The sequence below is a fragment of the Ranitomeya variabilis genome, chromosome 8 (genome assembly GCF_051348905.1).
Source record: "Ranitomeya variabilis isolate aRanVar5 chromosome 8, aRanVar5.hap1, whole genome shotgun sequence".
Classification (NCBI taxonomy): domain Eukaryota; kingdom Metazoa; phylum Chordata; class Amphibia; order Anura; family Dendrobatidae; genus Ranitomeya; species Ranitomeya variabilis.
In genome coordinates, this window is record NC_135239.1 from 90,420,352 (window position 1) to 90,439,830 (window position 19,479).

General features: G+C 43.4%; 1 protein-coding gene across 1 annotated transcript in view; it reads right to left on the reverse strand.

Annotated features, from left to right (window-relative positions):
• The window catches only part of LOC143787637 (coagulation factor XIII B chain-like), a 574,339-nt gene that overhangs the window by 85,267 nt on the left and 469,593 nt on the right, over positions 1 to 19,479 (reverse strand). The window contains exon 10 of the mRNA XM_077276562.1: positions 2,908 to 3,105. Within this exon, the coding sequence (XP_077132677.1) occupies positions 2,908 to 3,105 (198 nt within the window). The remainder of the gene's footprint in view (positions 1 to 2,907; positions 3,106 to 19,479) is intronic.

Sequence of the window (19,479 nt, forward strand, 5' to 3'; positions counted from 1 at the left end):
ACTCTGTATTTCATTTTACACCACAGTCTCAGTATATTATACCCCTTTTTGCCACAGAATCACTGTGTGGGCAGTATCACTGTCACACGATAATCTGAGGCAACCATATGGGAGGCAATTGTTACTACAATTCATTGGCTCTAAGCGCTTAGTCTTTATATCTCTTCACCTCTTAATTCATTTTTGACAACGGGTGGTAGCTGTCCACCAAACAAGGCAGCGAAGTTACAATCACAGTGTCGAGAGCCAGTAGGTTTTGTTTATTTATTTACTAGAAATAGGCCTGATGCTATCGCATCGGGAGTGCGGTGAAACGTTACCGCGCATGCGAGAGTAGAGTGTGCAGTTTTGGCTGTTACTGCGCATGCATGGGAATAGCGGCCACAAACTTCGCTTGCGCAAGTGACACTGACGCTGTGCCTTATGGGATTCGGGGACAGCGGCCATAAGTCCCAACTGGTGATTATATATGTAGATTGTTTGTTAATTCCATCCACCTCCACTTGGCAGCTGACTCATGAAACATGGGAGACCTGTTGACAGACCTTGAAAAACGTATCCACACGGTCCAGAGATGTTTTCTGACCACCCAATCTCAATACCTACCTGTCACCTCTACCATCAAATCTCAGGTATAGCAAGCTATTCATAATTTAAAAACTGGAATAACTTCTGCTTAAAGAAATGTGTGACCTATGGCAAGTAGCATCCTTAGAACGCTACTTGGCTACTGACCTAATACTTAAAGGATTAGTTATTGAAAAATCCTTATTGGCGATATTGTTAAGAAAGAAACCCTTGAGGAATGGGATTCTCTGCTTAAAATTTTTTTTCAGACAAGCAGTTACATTTATTATAAATAAATGAAAAAATCAATTAGTACTGAGGAGCAATCACATTTTAAAATTGTTTAAAGAAATTAAACCCTATAAACATCACCCAGAGATTAGCCATCTCTCCAAAAGCATAGATTGTCAGATAAAAAACAAGAAAAAGAGAATATAGCAAAGAAACATCCAAAGTTTGGAAGAGATAACATAACTCTTGATACTGGTATGACATGCAGGGAAAGGAGAGAAGAAGTGGGATTTGGGAATGTGCAATAGGGTAGGGTAATATTATACTTATGTTCAGAATGTTTGATGCTCAACATTATATACCCTCTTAGTTTGTGCGCCCTTACGAAGTATGTGCATATTTTCCATCTTCTCCTTCCCCCGTCTTCATGTATCCTTATTTATTTTGAATAAAGCTTTTTGAAAATGGTTTTGATCAATGGTGGTTTTGATCATGTTTTTTTCCGTAAACATAATCAGAGCACCACATGAAGCCCCCCCCACAGGCCCACCCCGCAAAGAACGAGAATCTCATTAACTCAAAACTGAAAATAAAGATTAAACAACAACCACAACATGGATTTCGTGAACCAAGATATCATTTTAAATAGTGTAATGGCGCCGACCTAACACTGTTGGTAGTTTACTGTGCACAATCCTGCTAACAAGTTTCTTTTAAACTGTCTGGATGACTAATTGAATCCAGAAAAGAAAATTGAACTTTTTCTTATTTTTAAATACCACCGTAGTGTAACCCAAAGCACTTCATACTCTATGAATGAATAATTGAATCCAGAAAAAATTTTGAACGCTGTTTTGGAGTGTTATATGTATATCACCAAAATTCAAGAAAAAACAAAAACAGGCAGAGATGCTTACCTGTCTAACTAGGCCTCAATACAAATGCACTAACAGGGTGCAGGGGACCAAAGTAAAATGGCAACTGCACAGGTGCAATAATACCATATTAAACAGTCAGCCTACAATCAGAGATTGGCCGTGTTGCACACTAGTGCAAAAAAATATATAATCTGATATAATCCCTGATTGAAGGCTGGCTGTTTCGCTGTATTATTGTACCTGTGCAGTTGCCATTTTACTGGGGTTCGCTGCACCCTGTTAGTGCATTTGTGTTAAGGCCTAGTTAGACAGGTAAGGATCTCTGCCTTTTTAGGGTTTTTCATGAATTTTGGAGGATTTTTTCCTCTTTTTGTGGTTTTTAGTGTTATATATCACCAAAATTTAACAGAAAGCACGTAATGCTCAATGGATGATAATTTGAATCAATTTTTTTTTAAAGGCTTTTTTAGAGTGTTATACATCACCAAAATGTACCACAGAGCATGTAATACTCTATGAATGTCTAATTGAATCCAGAATTTTTTTTAACCCTTTTCTTAAGTGTGATATACCACCAAAATTTAATAGAAAACATGTCATTCTTTATGGATGACTAATTGAATCCATAAAAAAGTTTGAACGCTTTTTTGGAGTGTTATGTAGCACCAATATGTAACAGTAAGCATATAATACTCTATGGATGGCTAATTGAATCTAAAAAACATGTTCAACTCTGGCCTGGACCAGCACTATCTGCCTCAAATAAGTACTGTCCCTGAGCTGTGCAGTGGAGTCAGTATGCCAAGCGTGGTGGTGCCTGTCCCTTTATAACTTCTTATGAGGCCATCCGGCTAGCCAATCACAGTAATGCCACAGCCAAGATGGCTGTGGCATTACAGTGACAGACAGGCAGTCGCTGCATGTTTTTTGGCTGTGTAAACATGCAGGGTGGGGATTCGAGCTTCAAATCCGTTTAATGTTCGCCGAGTCTATAGCACATCCGAGCACCCAGATACTCTAGTGATATCTGAGTATGACCATGACTGAGCACGTTCTCTCATCCCTAATTGTAAGTAACCAGCTCCCGCCTGGAGCTCCTAAAAAAGTAACCATCTTCCTGTCCCTCATGCCATAGATCTCTCACATAAATTATTTGTTTCTGTCATCACTCTAGAAATTATTTAATTGAATTAATGTTCGAACTTGTACATTACTATGTTACATAAATTACCTTTTCTTAGGCAGTTTGGATATTCCAACTTTCCATGTTCGCAAGTAATTCTCATCTGAGTTTCAGGAAGAGCTTCATATCCAAAAATGCAATTGAATTCTATTTGGTCTCCATGTGCAAGGTACTTTTTCTTTTCGCCTAAAAACTTAAGCTGAATATTATTTTCATCCATGCTGTTTTCCTTTGCAGTACATGGTTCTGAAACATAAAATAGATATTTTTTCCAAGTTAATTTTTTTATATAAGCATAATTCTTTAACTGTATAAATTATAAAAATAGAAAAAGTTACACATTTAGTACAATGGTCTCTGAATTAAGAGATGATCTTTTACTGGATTTTTAAATTTAAAATGTATTCTTGTACTGATGTTGGTGGTGATATTATATTTCTGTAATGTTAGGACTCTGGTGATATATTTCTGTACTTTTGGTGGTTCAAATGATGCGTTTCTGTATGCCACCAGGGGGTGCATTACCGCAAGTCTACAAAGCTATGTTCCCCTGCATTCCATTCATTCCCCAGTTTTTACAGCCAGGGGCGGCTGCATTAGCAGGCTTCTGGTTGTAAAATTATTTAACCCCTTCAGATGGATTTACATCATAGGACATGACTGTACGGCGGACAGGTATGGGATATTGGTGTTTTTTTATTTTCCCTTTTTTTCAGAAGACAAGGGTCGTCATTCGGATTGAGCGTGCAATAAAGATATTAAAACCCATGTGTATTTATTTCATTAAAATACTTTATTCATAATGTGTGCGTGTGTTTTTTAACCCTTTTTTACTATTGGATTAATAATGGATAGGTGTCTTATTGACATCTCTCCATTTTTAACCAGGCCTAATGTCACCTTACATTAGCAAGGTGACATTAACCCTTTATTACCCCATATCCCACTGCTACAGGGGAGTGGGAAGAGAGAGGCTAAGTGCCAGAATAGGCACATCTTACAGATGCGCTTTTTCTGGGGTGGCTGGGGGCAGATGTTTTTAGCCAGGGGTGCAATAACCATGGTCCCTCTCTAGGCTATTAATATCTGCCCTCAGTCACTGGTTTTCCCACTCTGGTGGAGAAAATTACGCAGGAGCCCACGACAGTTTTTTCCGTGATGTAACCCTTTATTTTAACACCTAGAGCTCCCACATTTTGCACACAGACACATATTAGGCTACGTTCACAACGCAAACAAAAACGCAGCAAAACACATGCACAACGCTGCGTTTTGCGCCGCATGCGTCCTTTTTTTGGTTGATTTTGGATGCAGCAAAAATGAAACTTGCTGCGTCCTCTGCGCCCGGACGCGTGCGCCGCAGTGACGCATGCGTCGCAAAACGCAAGTGCAACGCATGTCCATGCGCCCCCATGTTAAATATAGGGGTGCATGACGCATGCGGCGACGCTGCGGCGCCTGACGCTGCGGCGCAGACCGCAAATGTGAACGTAGACTAAAATATGTAAAAAAAATAAGGGATATGAAATGGTTAACTGTATGTAAACCAAGTCTCATATCCTGTCGGGTTTGATAAGGAGATAGCAAAAGCCCGCAATTGAATTACCGGCTTTCAAGCTATCTAGCTCTGTATTCAAGATAAATATATATCTTTCAAGCTATCTAGCTCTGTATTCAAGATAAATATAAATATATATATATATATACTGTATATATATATATATGTGTGTGTGTGTGTGTGTGTGTGTCAATGACACACAAATATATATATATATATATTATGTGTAGACATTTATTTTCTCTATTCTATTCTATTCTGTCAGTGTGATTTTGCTGTACACCGCACTGAATTACCGGCTTCTCTATAGAACACCGATGGTCCGTTTGTAATCGGTAATTTTCTCGCTCCCATAGACTTTCATTGGCAGATTTTTTGCGCAATACGCTGATAAAAGCAGCATGCTGCAATTTTCTCAGCCCGTAAAATACGGCTGAGAAATATATGGCAGATAGGACCTGCACCATAGAGAAACATTGGTCTGTGTGCAATGCGTTGTTTTTGCGCCTCTCATATGTCCGTATTCCTCTCTAGTGTGACTCCGGCCTTACTCAATGAGTAATGGGCGGTCCTCAAGTTAAAACTCAACCCCCCACCCCATATTTAGCATGCAAGGATTGCTCTATGTAAAACTCAAATCCCCACCACCATTTTTGGCACCTGTTACATAGCAAATAAGAATGCGGGGATTGCCTGGGTGTCACTGTAATGATGTAGCCATCTTAGTTTTGACATTACTGTGATTGGCTGGCCGTGTGACATCATCAGGGGTTATAAAAGATCAGACGCCACTAGGCTCGGCACACTGACACCATTGTACAGCTCTGTGACACTTCGTAATGGAGGGAGACAGTGCTTGTCTAGGCCAGTGTGTGCACAAACCATGGATCACAAGGACCCGAAAAAACGACCTCTAAGTCCATATAAAAAAATACATCAATAATCTTTATTAATCATTAAAAGTTATTTTTAAACAATACAAAACAGGTAAGACAGGGTACCACATGGTGTACACAGACACCGCACCAATGCGCACGGACCCGGGGGAAATTTACACACTGCACTCTATGAAGAGGTAACATATATTCTGAATTCTACTTTTGGAACGTTTGACTTAGTTTTGTCGCCATGTTGTATGCAGGGATATGGTTGATTATTATATCTAGCACTGAGCACCTAAATGCTCCTGCTATTGATGGCATCGCTATCTGTATAGATTGTCTGTAATTTGGATATCTGTTTTGGGTAAGTTTTAGTCCCTCTATAAGTAGCTGATATATCAGGTGTGTTTTCTTTCCCTGGTTCCGTGCGCCTTTGGTATATTACGCATTGGTGCGGTGTCTGTGTACACCATGTGGTACCCTGTTTTACCTGTTTTGTATTGTTTAAAAATAACTTTTAATGATTAATAAAGATTATTGATGTATTTTTTTATATGGACTTAGAGGTCGTTTTTTCGGGTCCTTGTGATCCATGGTTTGTTTAGGTTCATTAGCGACTAGTTCATTTACTTAGTCCTCTTTTTGTGTTCAGCATATGTTATATATATGTAATATCAGGTATATTTGAATGGACATCTCTGTATCATGCTGATTCTCGTTGTGTTTTGGTTAACCAGTGTGTGCACAGTATAACAAATCAGATGCCTGTAGTGTTGATACTGGTGCTGAAGTAAAACCCTCATACTAACAGCCTATCTAAGGGCTAATTGTTTGATTTGCTGTTTGTATCACATACAATCAGCATTTAGCCTAGGGAGTGAGAGAGAGTCACAGGAGCAGGGATAGTGACAGAATCCAGTCTGTAGACAAGGATTAAGGTTGTGCAGTCTGTTGGCAAATATATAGCTGCAGCTGTTTTGGAGGGGTGAAAAAATTATATATTTTGATCCATCGAGTATTACGTGATTAGTGTCACTTTCTTTTGTGTGTGTTATATAACTCCCAAAAAATTGTTAACAAATTTCCCTGGGTTACATTTCTTACCCATTTAGCTAGAGAAATTTTAATATAAAGTAGAGGAAAGCAGTGTGTGAACATATAGCCCTCTAAAAACAGTAGTATTTTATTTATATTCATTAAAACAGCACCATTACATGTGTAGTGTGGACCAAAAATGCAAATGGTAACAAGGCAAGAAAGATCACCATATTCTTATTAATGTTAGTGTCACCAGGAGTCCTTCATCTTCAACAATTAAACTACCGTATATACTCGAGTATAAGCCGACCCGAGTATAAGCCGACCCCCCTAATTTTGCCATAAAAAACTGGGAAAACTTATTGACTCGAGTATAAGCATAGGGTAGGAAATGCAGCAGCTACCGGTGAATTTCAAAAATAAAAATAGATGCTCCATACCATTCATTATTGCCCCATAAGATGCTCCATATAAAGCTGTGCCACATATAATGCTCCATACATTTCATTATGGCCCCATAGATGCTCTATATAAAGCTGTGCCACATATAATGCTCCATACATTTCATTATGGCCCCATAGATGCTCCATATAAAACGTGCCACATATAATGCTCCATACATTTCATTATTGCCCCATAGATGCTCCACATAAAACTGTGCCACAAATAATGCTCCATGCTGTTCATTATTGCCCCATAAGATGCTCCATATAAAGCTGTGCCATATATAATGCTCTGCACCGTTCATTATTGCCCCATAGATGCTCCGTATAAAGCTGTGCCATATATAATGCTCTGCACCGTTCATTATGGCCCCATAGATGCTCCATATATAGCTGTGCCATATAGAATGTTCTGCACCGTTCATTATGGCCCCATAGATGCTCCATATAAAACTGTGCCATATAGAATGCTCTGCACCATTCATTATGGCCCCATAGATGCTCCTTATAAAGCTGTGCCATATATAATGCTCTGCACCGTTCATTATGGCCCCATAGATGCTCCACATAAAGCTGTGCCATATATAATGCTCTGCACCGTTCATTATGGCCCCATAGATGCTCCATATAAAACTGTGCCATATAGAATGCTCTGCACCATTCATTATAGCCCCATAGATGTGCCATATAAAGCTGTGCCATATAAAATGCTCTGCACCGTTCATTGTTGCCCCATAGATGTGCCATAGAAAGCTGTGCCCCATATACAATGCTCTGCACAGTTCATTGTTGCCCCATAGATGTGCAATAGAAAGCTGTGCCCCATATACAATGCTCTGCACCGTTCATTGTGTGACAGAAATATACACTCACTGGCCACTTTATTAGGTACACCTGTCCAACTTCTTGTTAACACTTAATTTCTAATCAGCCAATCACATGGCGGCAACTCAGTGCATTTAGGCATGTAGACATGGTCAAGACAATCTCCTGCAGTTCAAACCGAGCATCAGTATGGGGAAGAAAGGTGATTTGAGTGCCTTTGAACGTGGCATGGTTGTTGGTGCCAGAAGGGCTGGTCTGAGTATTTCAGAAACTGCTGATCTACTGGGATTTTCACGCACAACCATCTCTAGGGTTTACAGAGAATGGTCCGAAAAAGAAAAAAAATCCAGTGAGCGGCAGTTCTGTGGGCGGAAATGCCTTGTTGATGCCAGAGGTCAGAGGAGAATGGGCAGACTGGTTCGAGCTGATAGAAAGGCAACAGTGACTCAAATCGCCACCCGTTACAACCAAGGTAGGCCTAAGAGCATCTCTGAACGCACAGTGCGTCGAACTTTGAGGCAGATGGGCTACAGCAGCAGAAGACCACACCGGGTACCACTCCTTTCAGCTAAGAACAGGAAACTGAGGCTACAATTTGTACAAGCTCATCGAAATTGGACAGTTGAAGATTGGAAAAACGTTGCTTGGTCTGATGAGTCTTGATTTCTGCTGCGACATTCGGATGGTAGGGTCAGAATTTGGCGTAAACAACATGAAAGCATGGATCCATCCTGCCTTGTATGGAGCATCTTTGGGATGTGCAGCCGACAAATCTGCGGCAACTGTGTGATGCCATCATGTCAATATGGACCAAAATCTCTGAGGAATGCTTCCAGCACCTTGTTGAATCTATGCCACGAAGAATTGAGGCAGTTCTGAAGGCAAAAGGGGGTCCAACCCGTTACTAGCATGGTGTACCTAATAAAGTGGCCGGTGAGTGTATATATCATGTAGATCTCACTTGCATGTATACTCCTCTATAATCATATATACTCATATACTCACAGCTATTATATACATTATAATCAATGGTTTAAAATGGCTGACATGAACTGATATAAGCCAGACAGATTGTATGGGGTTTTCCATCCCAAAAGCAGAACAACCCCAGATGTATTAAGTGCTGATCAGATGTCTCAACTTTGTCCTAGAATCAGAGCTACATTTTATTTGCTTAATCAGCAGTCATATGTGCATTAATCACAATATTCCATATATGTTTAGATAACCAATGACAGAAGAGTTAGACAATATGGTAATTAACTAACCACCCCTAACAACTCCTAACCACTCCTTTCTATATGCTATCATAAAAACTATGCATGTACACTAAAGTATCAGTATTGATGGAATGTTATTGACACAATAATGTTGTGCAGTCTCATTCTTGATGAGGGCTCAAAATACTCAGTCTAATTGGGAGCGGCCACAGCACACACAGGGATAAATTTATCCAACCTAAATTTCCATAACAAATGGCCCCCAACAGCGAGGCAAGGGACGAAACGCACGGGATCCTGCTGACCAGAGAGACTGAGGTGTTGGCCATGGCCTTGGTTCACAGGACGGAGACTGCGCAGCTCCATAAGTAAGGTAAGAAAATGTTATCATCTTACCTGAAAGTCCCTTGTGCCCAGTCTATGCCTCTTGCCGGTCAGGTGTGGTCACCACCGCATTTCCCAGATAGTGTAAAAAGTCCGGAGCCTGAACCCAAAACCCTGGGATTTTAGTCAAGGTGTCTGCTGTGTGCCGTGTATGTGTTCTGTGTTTGTGTAAGATCCGGGAGAAGGAAGGAAAAGTGACTTTTGTTTGTGGTGGCTGGGTAACAGACTGCAGGAGGTCAAATCGCTCGATAAGTTATTGCAGGATTCCCGTGCATAGGAGGAACAGCTAGAGTTCCGGGGCAGGTAGTCCCATGTTCCAGGCACGGGTAGTGATAACTTAGAGGGCTACTGCAGATTCCCGTAGTGCCGGCGATCCAGTTAGGATGACCGGACCGGGGTGGTAGATTTCCTGCTTGTTGTGCTTCTCACTCAGGTGGCCCAGGCACAGGTGTGCCCAGTGCGATTGTCAGTAGTCTGTTCCCAGCGCAACCTGCACGTGTCACAGAATTTAAAGGGGCATCTCCCGGATTGTCTATCTGTATCTGTTTCTCTTTGGTTCGATTCATGTATTGCTGCTTTAAGTGCATACAATTGTAAAGAAAGTTTTTTTTCTTTTCTCTCTCTCTTATGAACTTCCTCTTTTCCAGCTGCTGTAGCAGAGATGCATTGTAAATCACACTGTCACATCTGTTTTTTTTGTCTGGTTGTTTCGGCAAAGCTAGCTATGTGTAGCTATTTGTGAAGAAGTGAAACAAATTGTATCTATCATTTTTGGTGCGACATATGTGTTTTCAGATATGTGACTTTAGTGACATTGGATACAATAGCATAAGAAAAGGGGAAGTGTGTATCTCTAACTGGGTTGAGCGCAGAGAGAGGGGAGAAGAAAAATATATATATAGGTTTTTTACTCTTTTGAAAGTCTTTATTGTTTTTTTATATATATATATATATATATATTTTTTTAAGTTTTTTTAAGTTTTTATTTTTTTTTTTTAAGTTTTCCAAAGTTTTTTCTTTTGTATTAAAAGTTTGAGTTTTTGATCATTTGGTTTTTTTTTTGCAGTTTTATATACTCATTTTTAGAATTTTTTTAGTGTTGTTTTCTTTTTTCCTTTTTGTGTGTTTTTCATTTTTTGCTTTTACCATGGGGAATAAGGTGGCCAAGCAACAGGAAAGTCTTTTTATTTCCTGATGAGAAAACAGCCCCCCAGATAGTGGCAGAATACGAAGGTGTTAAGTATATGAAGAATTGTGGAAGGTATAAAGTACGTGAAATTCATAAGAATGGCAGACTTCAAGCTGCGGAATGGCATGACGTAGAAAGAAAATGAGGGAAGTTAGCTGATGTTAGATTGCTGAATGCTAATACATGGTATGAAGTGGCAGCAGAGCTTACATCGTTTAGGTGGTACAGAAAGTTATGTGAGCAAACCAGGACGTGATTTTTGTGTGTATAAGATGGGAAATATTGGATCTGCGCAGTCTGCTTTTAGCAGAATCCATGGTATAGGGAGTTATTTTTGCACAGTATGTGGTGCACCCCATCCCTCCCTACAGGGAGAAGGCATCATTGCTCCACTCTATTCTCGTTCTTCTCTATCCTCCTTTTTCTCTGTCACTCTTTCTCTCCTCATTCTTCTCTCTCATTCTCCTTTCCTCTCCTCTCTCTCCACACTTTTCTCTTCTCTCTCCCTCTCTCTATCTCTCTTCTCCACACCTTCCATCTTCTCCTCCCTCTTCTCCACACCCTCTTTCTCTATCTCCTCCTTCTCTTCCTTCTCCACACCCATCTCTCCTCCCTCTTTTCCTCACTCTCTCTCTCCCTCTCCACCTCCTTCGCACACACTGATTCTCCCCGTTTCTCTTCACCACACCTTTCTGTCTCCCTCTATCTCCTCATTCTCCTTCTTCACACCTCTTTCCTCCTTCTTCACTCATCTCCACATTTCTCTCTCCCCTCCTTCTATTCCTTTTTCCTCTCTCATCAACCCCTCCTCCTTTTTCTTCCTCTTTCTTCCTCTTCGTTGCCAGCTGGGCCAACGCCCAATTCAAACAATGTGGTGCTTACAGCACAAGGTTTCCATTCCATGCCCCTGGCACAGTCCAGCCATTGCCAGTTGTGATATCGAGGAAAGAAGGTGAAAATCCCACTACACACAATGCAGTAGGCAACCCCCAGACATATCAGGCAGCAGACAGCTCAGCCCTGGGTGCAGAGGGGGGAGTACTGATCATCTACAATCTGCTGATAATGTACAACTTCAGCACTGGTCAGAGCTGCCTACATTCACACCAACATGAAACTATAAGCCTAATCCATCACAGCTTCAGCAAGGGGGGAGACATCCACACACAAAGAAAAAGAAAAGGCAACTTCTAAGTCCAATATCAGCCAGTGTAAGACCCCAGTACATGCTATCACAACTATTCCTCTGATGAAGATGAAGAGGGAACATCATACATGCTGTCCAGTACTAGAAAAAGAAACCCACAGGCACCAAGAATGCAGGGGCAGATAGAGGCACCACCATTACACTATGTGCACTGCACTTCAAGTCAGGTGACAATCTTCCAGACCCAGGGATGCATCCCATGCCATTTTACCAAAGAATGTAGCAGAACGAGTGAACATATGCAGCCACCTGGAATGATCTCTGGGCCATAAATGGAAAAAGAAGCAGGCGATGCACTCTGGCCAATCATGAAGGAACAATTCAAACTTCCAGCAGAATTAGATGTACACGCTTGGGAGTCAGTGCCACCGCTAATTGAACAGCTCAGAGAGTGGGCCGAAGGCAGATTGGCATGATAAGCCCTCAGCTTACGGGACATGAGCCAAGAAAAGACAGAATCTGTAAAGAAGTTTCATGGCAGAGTAATGCAAGTATTCCAAGACTTGGGCTTCACCATTCATGACCAGATACACAGGCAAATGTTGGTACAGGCCTTTGTGCATGGACTGAGACAGCCAATCAGGAAACCACTGATAGTGGCTAGGCCTGAGAACAGGTCAATAGCAGTGGACTGACCCAGCAAAATGTTTTATGTGCGCCTAGGAGACTGTTTATTGCCGATTGTCACCAAAACTGCCACCATTATAGCACCACAAAGAGCGCGAAGAAGGAAACGGGTGCCGTGCTGCTGAGAACGCCGGAAGGGAAGCCAGAGGTGAAGATGCTGCAAAGTGCCAATCAACACACCGGAAGAACAGCTGCAGACTCCAGAGAGGAGACACCAACCTCAGTAAGGTTAGCAAAGGGGAGAAGCTATGTCAGACCAGGGGTAAGAAGTGATGGCAGATGCAGCCGTAGCCCCTGTAATGCCCCAAGACCTTGGATTGGATGCAGCCGCCGATCTCATGGCACCCCCGGGCCTCGCCACGAATGTACCTGCAGGCCCCATCTTGCCACCGCAGCTTCAATCAGCAGGCCGGACCCCGCTGCCACTACAGTACCCATCATGCCGTTGTCTACAGTAGCCAAATGGACCGAGTCCCAACCAGGAGTGCAGAGGACGGCCCCTCTCATGGTGACTACTAACCTGGAAGCGCAACCACCCTACAAAGACAGAAGAAGTGTCAAGTGTTACATCTGTGGCAAGTTTGGCCATTTCCAGAACCAGGGCAAAGCACCCACGCCCCCAAAGAGACTGGACCCATGCAACCCAAGAGTTGGTCCAGAGAAACAGGTCAAGGAAGAAGTGCAGAAAGCAGTGAAGTACCCCATCCATAGGACAGGGGCAAGCAAGCCAGGTCCGCAAGACACTACGCTCCTGATATGTAAACCTTCATCTGCAAGACCAATACCTCAAATTACCCTTAAAGTGGATGGCGTTGTCAGATCTTTTCTTCTGCACACCAGTGCAACTGTGATGAGACCTGTGGAACTCGCTGATCCCACCTGCCTATCAGAATCCTCTGTGCCTCGCATGGGCATTGATGGTCAAGTCAGACATTCTCAGCTTGCAAAGCCACTGAGCGTGTGCACTCAGCCAGGACACTCTATCCTGTCCCAGTTTGTGGTGTCAAGGACCTTCCACTCAACCTGCCGGGAGTGAACCTACTGCAGAAGCTGAAGGCAACCACAGTGTTCCAGGAAGATGGGACAGTGACACTTTCTTCATCCCTGACCCAAGAAGAGTCATGCTTGCGGCCCTACAAGAACATTAAACAACCGATGAGGCCTACCCAAGGAGGTACTGGATGTAGTACCAGAAAGTCTATGGTCTAAGGGACCTCAGCACGTAAGAAAACCTCAAGTTGCCCCAGTACGGGTGTCACTCAAGCCATGTACCCCATATCCTCGTAAGGCCCATGCCAGGCCTAGAGTCAAGCTGCCTCTGACCAACTGAAGGTCTACCTGGAAATAGGAATCATTGTTCCTTGCACATCGCCTTGCAATACCCCGCTTTTCCCGGTCAAGATAAAGACTGTAAAATGAGAGCCAGCCAAGTTCAGAATGGTACATAACCTGAGAGCTGTGAATGACGTCACGGTGTTTGAAACTCCAAGTGTGCCGAATCCGCACACTCTGCTCTCAAATCTGCCTGCCACAGCAAAAGTGTTCACAGTGACCGACCTGGCTAATGTTTTCTTCAGTGTTCCCCTTCTCCCAGATGACCAGTTCCTGTTTGCCTTAACGCACCAGGGGGGACAACACACATGGACAGTGATGCCACAGTGGGCCCAGAACAGCCCTTCACAGTTCACCAAAGCAATGTCCACAGTCCTCACCAACTGGGTCACAGAACATGCAGAAGTAACCCTGCTACAATACATGGACGATTTACTCCTTTGTGCAATTGACTTTGACACGTGTAAAGCCCATTTCTTGTATCTCCTACTCTACCTGGTGGAGAAGCACTGCAAGATCTCAAAGAACAAAGTCCAGTGGTGTCTGAAGCAAGTTACGTTCCAGAGACACTGTATTGCTCACCACTGGCGAAATGCCTGACAGATGACCGGAAGACCACAGTGGAGAAGATGGTTCCTCCAACAACTCCAAAGGTGCTACAGGCCTTCCTTGGTCTAGTTTCATATTGCAGAGCCTGGATCCCTGATGCCTCAGTCCTAATGCAACCTCTGTATGACTGCGTTAATGCAAGCCCGTTCCTGCTAACAGATGTGGCCTTCAGTTCGTTCAAGAAGCTAAAAGACTCTGTAGTCTCAGCGCCAGCACTAGGCCTACCTGACTACAAGAAGCCATTCCGTCTCTACTGGATGAGAAAAGAAGGCCTTGCTACTGGAGTCCTGATGCAGCTTCAGGGGGGAAAGCAGAGACTTTTGGACTACTTTTCAGCTCGCCTGGATCCAGTTGCAAGGGGAGCCTCTTCCTCCCGCTTGAGAGCAGCAGTTGCAGCACACGCCCTCCTGGACAGGACTACTGGCATCAGTGGAAAAACCATTGGAAACCCTGGCTCTGCATGACATCTCAGCAATCCTCAACCAAACCCAGCCAAAACATTTCTCCACCGCCAGGCATCTTTGCCTCCAGTTCTCTCTACTCCTGCCTGACAATGTCACCATCTCCAGATGCACAGTCCTCAACCCGTCCACTCTACTCCCACTCCCAAGGGGGGATACAGATATGGACCCTCAGATAAAAAGTCTGATCAAAATCTGCATGATACCTTCTGCAGGGATCTGAATTTGCTCCGGACGGATGACCATGATTACTTCAGCATCATGCAACTGGAAACAGAAGGACTACCCAAGGCGGCAGAAGAGCCACTGACCAACCCAGAGTTGATCCTCTATGTGGATGGCTCCAGATTTGCAGATGATGAAGGAAGATTCCACATGGGATGTGCAGTGACCAGCAATCAAGAGATCCTGTGGTCCAGAAGTCTGCCGCCCAGTCTGTCAGCCCAGGAAGCAGAACTGATAGCGCTGATGAAGGCCTACAAGATGGCAGAAGACAAGACTGAGAAAATGTATACCGATTCAGGGTACTTGCATGGAATAGCACACGACTTCGGACCCATCTGGGCTGCAAGGGACTTCATCACAGCAAGCGGAACAACCGTGAAGCATCATGGAGCCATTAAGGACCTGCTGAACGCACTTCAACTTCCAAAAGTGGTGGCAGTACTAAAAGTCAAAGCGCATGGAAAACTAAGCACAGTAGAGGCACGAGGCAACAACATGGCGGACATGGCAGCCAAAGAAGCAGTCAAGGGAACACAATATGGAAAAGTGGAAGAGGTCGTAGAGCAGGACGGCTACTACAGGACGGCTGAAGACAGGAAACCTGACAAGATGACATCCTGGGATCTGCTCAAAAAAGCTGCAAGAGCAAGCCCCAAAGGACAAGAAGGAATGCTGGATGCAGAAGTGAGCAACACATGAAGAAGGAAGGGTATACTCAATGGACTACAAACCCTGTTTACCCCGAAGCATGTACCCTATGGTGGTCCAGTGGGCACATGGGCCCACACACAGATTAAAGACACAGATGAATGATCTGATTGGTGCTTACTGGTTCGCTCCAGAAATCTCCACCCTAACAGCCAAGTTCATAAACAGCTGTCTGACCTGTGGCAAATGCAACCCTGGAAGAATGGAGAAAGTTCCCACACATCATCTTGCCAGACCACTGTACCCCTTCCAGAGGATCCAGATAGACCACATCCAAATTCCGCCAAGTGGAGGTTTCAAATATGCCCTTGTGGCCGTGGACATGTTCTCAGGATGGCCAGAAGCTTTCCCAGTGAGGAACCAGTCAGCAAAGACTACTGCAAATAAGCTACTCTCAGAGATGAGATATGCAGCTATGGGGTCCCAGAAGTGATAGAGTGTGACCAGGGACCCGCAATCACAGCAAATCTCACACGAGAGATCTAGCCAGCAGTAGGGTCAGACTTAGGCCTACACACTCCCAATCACACTACTCAGTGTTAGGCACACTCCCAGAGGCCCAGAAAAGCTGTCACCATATGAAATTTTGTTTGGGTCTAGTCCCAGGTTAGGGGTATCATTTCCCTCAGTAGCTGATTATGCAATATGATACTTTGTCTGCTTATGTAAATTGAACTCACGAAGAAACTTGCTAAATCCATTCTCGAGTTTTTTTCTTCATTGCCAGATCCAGATTCAGTGTCTGGTATGCACTCCTAGAAGCCAGGAGACTGGGTGTTGGTGAAAAAGTTTGTAAGGAGAACACCACTCGATCCCAGATTTGATGGTCCTGTTCAAGTGCTTCTGCTGACACCAAACTCTGTGAAACTGGAGGGAAGACCCACTTGGATCCACTCATCGCATTGCAAGAAAGCTCCCCTACCAGAAGATGACACCCAAACCAGAATGATGTTGTGGCCTGACCAAATAGATGACCTACCTGATAAAGACTACACATCGCTCACTACACATGCTATTGACTAAGAGACTGATTGCAGCGAACCCCCGTTAGGGACAGATCTCCTGACCGCCCATTTGCGAAAAGTCTGTATGGAGTGGGGCGCAGGCGTTAGGCTTGTGTCAGTTCACCGACAGCACACAAGAGTTGCAGCGCTTTGGGACAGGAGGCTAGGATTAGGGCAAGTGATATCTAAGGGGGGCTTGTGATAGAAATATATATATCATGTAGATCTCACTTGCATGTATACTCCTCTATAATCATATATACTCATATACTCACAGCTAATATATACATTATAATCAATGGTTTAAAATGGCTGACATGAACTGATATAAGCCAGACAGATTGTATGGGGTTTTCCATCCCAAAAGCGGAACAACGCCAGATGTATTAAGTGCTGATCAATTGTCTCAACTTTGTCCTAGAAGCAGAGCTACATTTTAGTTGCTTAATCAGCAGTCATATGTGCATTAATCACAATATTCCATATATGTTTAGATAACCAATGACAGAGGAGCTAGACAATATGGTAATTAACTAACCACCCCTAACAACCCCTAACCACTCCTTTCTATATGCTATCATAAAAACTATGTATGTACAATAAAGTATCAGTATTGATAGAATGTTATTGACACAATAATGTTGTGCAGTCTCATTCTTGATGAGCGCTCAAAATACTCAGTCTAATTGGGAGCGGCCACAGCACACAGAGGGATAAATTTATCCAACCCAAATTTCCATAACAATTGTTGCCCCATAGATGTGCCATAGAAAGCTGTGCCCCATATAGAATGCTCTGCACCGTTCATTGTTGCCCCATAGATGCTCCATAGAAAGCTGTGCCCCATCTATAATGCTGCTGCTGCAATAAAAAAAACCCCGACATACTCACCTCTCTTGCTTGCAGCTCCTCAACGTCCCGTCTCGGCGTCTCTCCGCACTGACTGTTCAGGCAGAGGGCGGCGCGCACACTAGTATGTCATCGCGCCCTCTGCCTGAACAGTCAGAGCAAGAGAACGCGAAGATGGAGCGGCGCCCGGCGTGTGGAATGCGGACAGGTAACTATGACATACCTGCTCCCGGCGTCCCTGGCTCCTTATCCCGGACAGCTGGTCTCCGGGTGCCGCAGCCTCTTCCTCTGTCAGCGGTCACCGCTTGTTACCGCTGATTAGAGGAATGAATATGCGGCTCCACCCCTATGGGAGTGGAGTCCATATTGATGACTTTAATGAGCGGTCCCACGTGACCGATGAACAGGGGAAGAGCTGCGGCACCGAAGACTATGGGACAGGCAGGGGGAGCACCAGGAGCGCCGGGACTAGGTGAGTATATGACAGACCTCTCTCCCCCTCACCCGCCGACCGTGACTCGAGTATAAGCCGAGAGGGGCACTTTCAGCCCAAACATTTGGGCTGAAAATCTCGGCTTATACTCGAGTATATACGGTAAACATTATTATTCTTAAAATTCTCTATTCTATGCCTGAACTAATACTGCCTATCTCGGACGTTGGCACCCTAGCGCCTGCTCATATGCTGCTGACCCTAACTTTCTTATTTGTGCCTTGACAACGTGAGATACAGGAGGGGGAGAAAAGTATTTAGCCAGCCACCAAATGTACAAGTTCTCCCACTTAAAAAGATGAGAGAGGCCTGTAATTGAAATCATAGGTAGACCACAGCTATGAGAGTCAAAATGAGAAAACAAATCCAGAAAATCACCTTGTCTGATTTGGCAAGATTTATTTTTCAAATTATGGTGGAAGATAAGTATTTGGTCACCTTAAAACATGCAAGATTTCTGGCTCTCACAGACCTGTAACTTCTTCTTTAAGAGGTTCCTCTGTCTTCCCCTCATTACCAGTAGTAATGGCACCTATTTGAACTTGTTATTAGTAGAAAATACACCTGTCCACAACCTCAAACAGTTACACTCCAAACTCCACTATGGTGAAGACCAAAGAGCTGTACATTCACACTGAAGGCATCAAAACTATGAATTAATACATGTGGAATTATATACTTAACAAAAAAGTGTGAAACAACTGAAATTATGTCTTATATTCTAGGTTCTTCAAAGTAGCCACCTTTTGCTTTGATGACTGCTTTGCACACTCTTGGCATTCTCTTGATGAGCTTCAAGAGGTAGTCACCGGGAACGGTTTTCACTTCACAGGTGTGCCCTGTCAGGTTTAATAAGTGGGATTTCTTGCCTTATAAATGGGGTTGGGACCATCAGTTGCGTTGTGCACAAGTCTGGTGGATACACAGCTGATAGTTCTACTGAATAGCTGTTAGAGTTTGTATTATGGCAAGAAAATAATAGCTAAGTAAAGAAAAACGAGTGACCATCATTACTTTAAGAAATGAAGGTCAGTCAGTCCAAAAAATTGGGAAAACTTTGAAAGTGTCCCCAAGTGCAGTGACAAAAACCGTCAAGGGCTACAAAGAAACTGGCTCACATGAGGACCGCCCCAGGAAACGAAGACCAACAGTCACCTCTGCTTGTGAGGATAAGTTTATCCGAGTCATCAGCCTCAGAAATTGCAGGTTAAAAGCAGCTCAGATTAGAGAGCAAGTCAATGCCACACAGAGTTCTATAGACCAGCGTCTATATGTGCCAGCCATGATTGATCCCGTGCTTTAAGATCCATAGCCCACTATACAGTGCTGAAAAACACAAAAATCGTCAATAGACCAACAAACGGGGCAAACAATGTATACGCTCTGCCATCAAGTACATATAGAGACCCAAAGAAAAAACGGATACTAGAGCTATTAAAATCATAGAAACTTTATTAGAACATTTCTAAAGGATTGTTGTGTTAAATAACAACCATAAATATATGAACAAGTGAAGAAGACCCAATAAGAAGTGAAGACAGACAAAAAAACCTAGTGCCACGTTCAA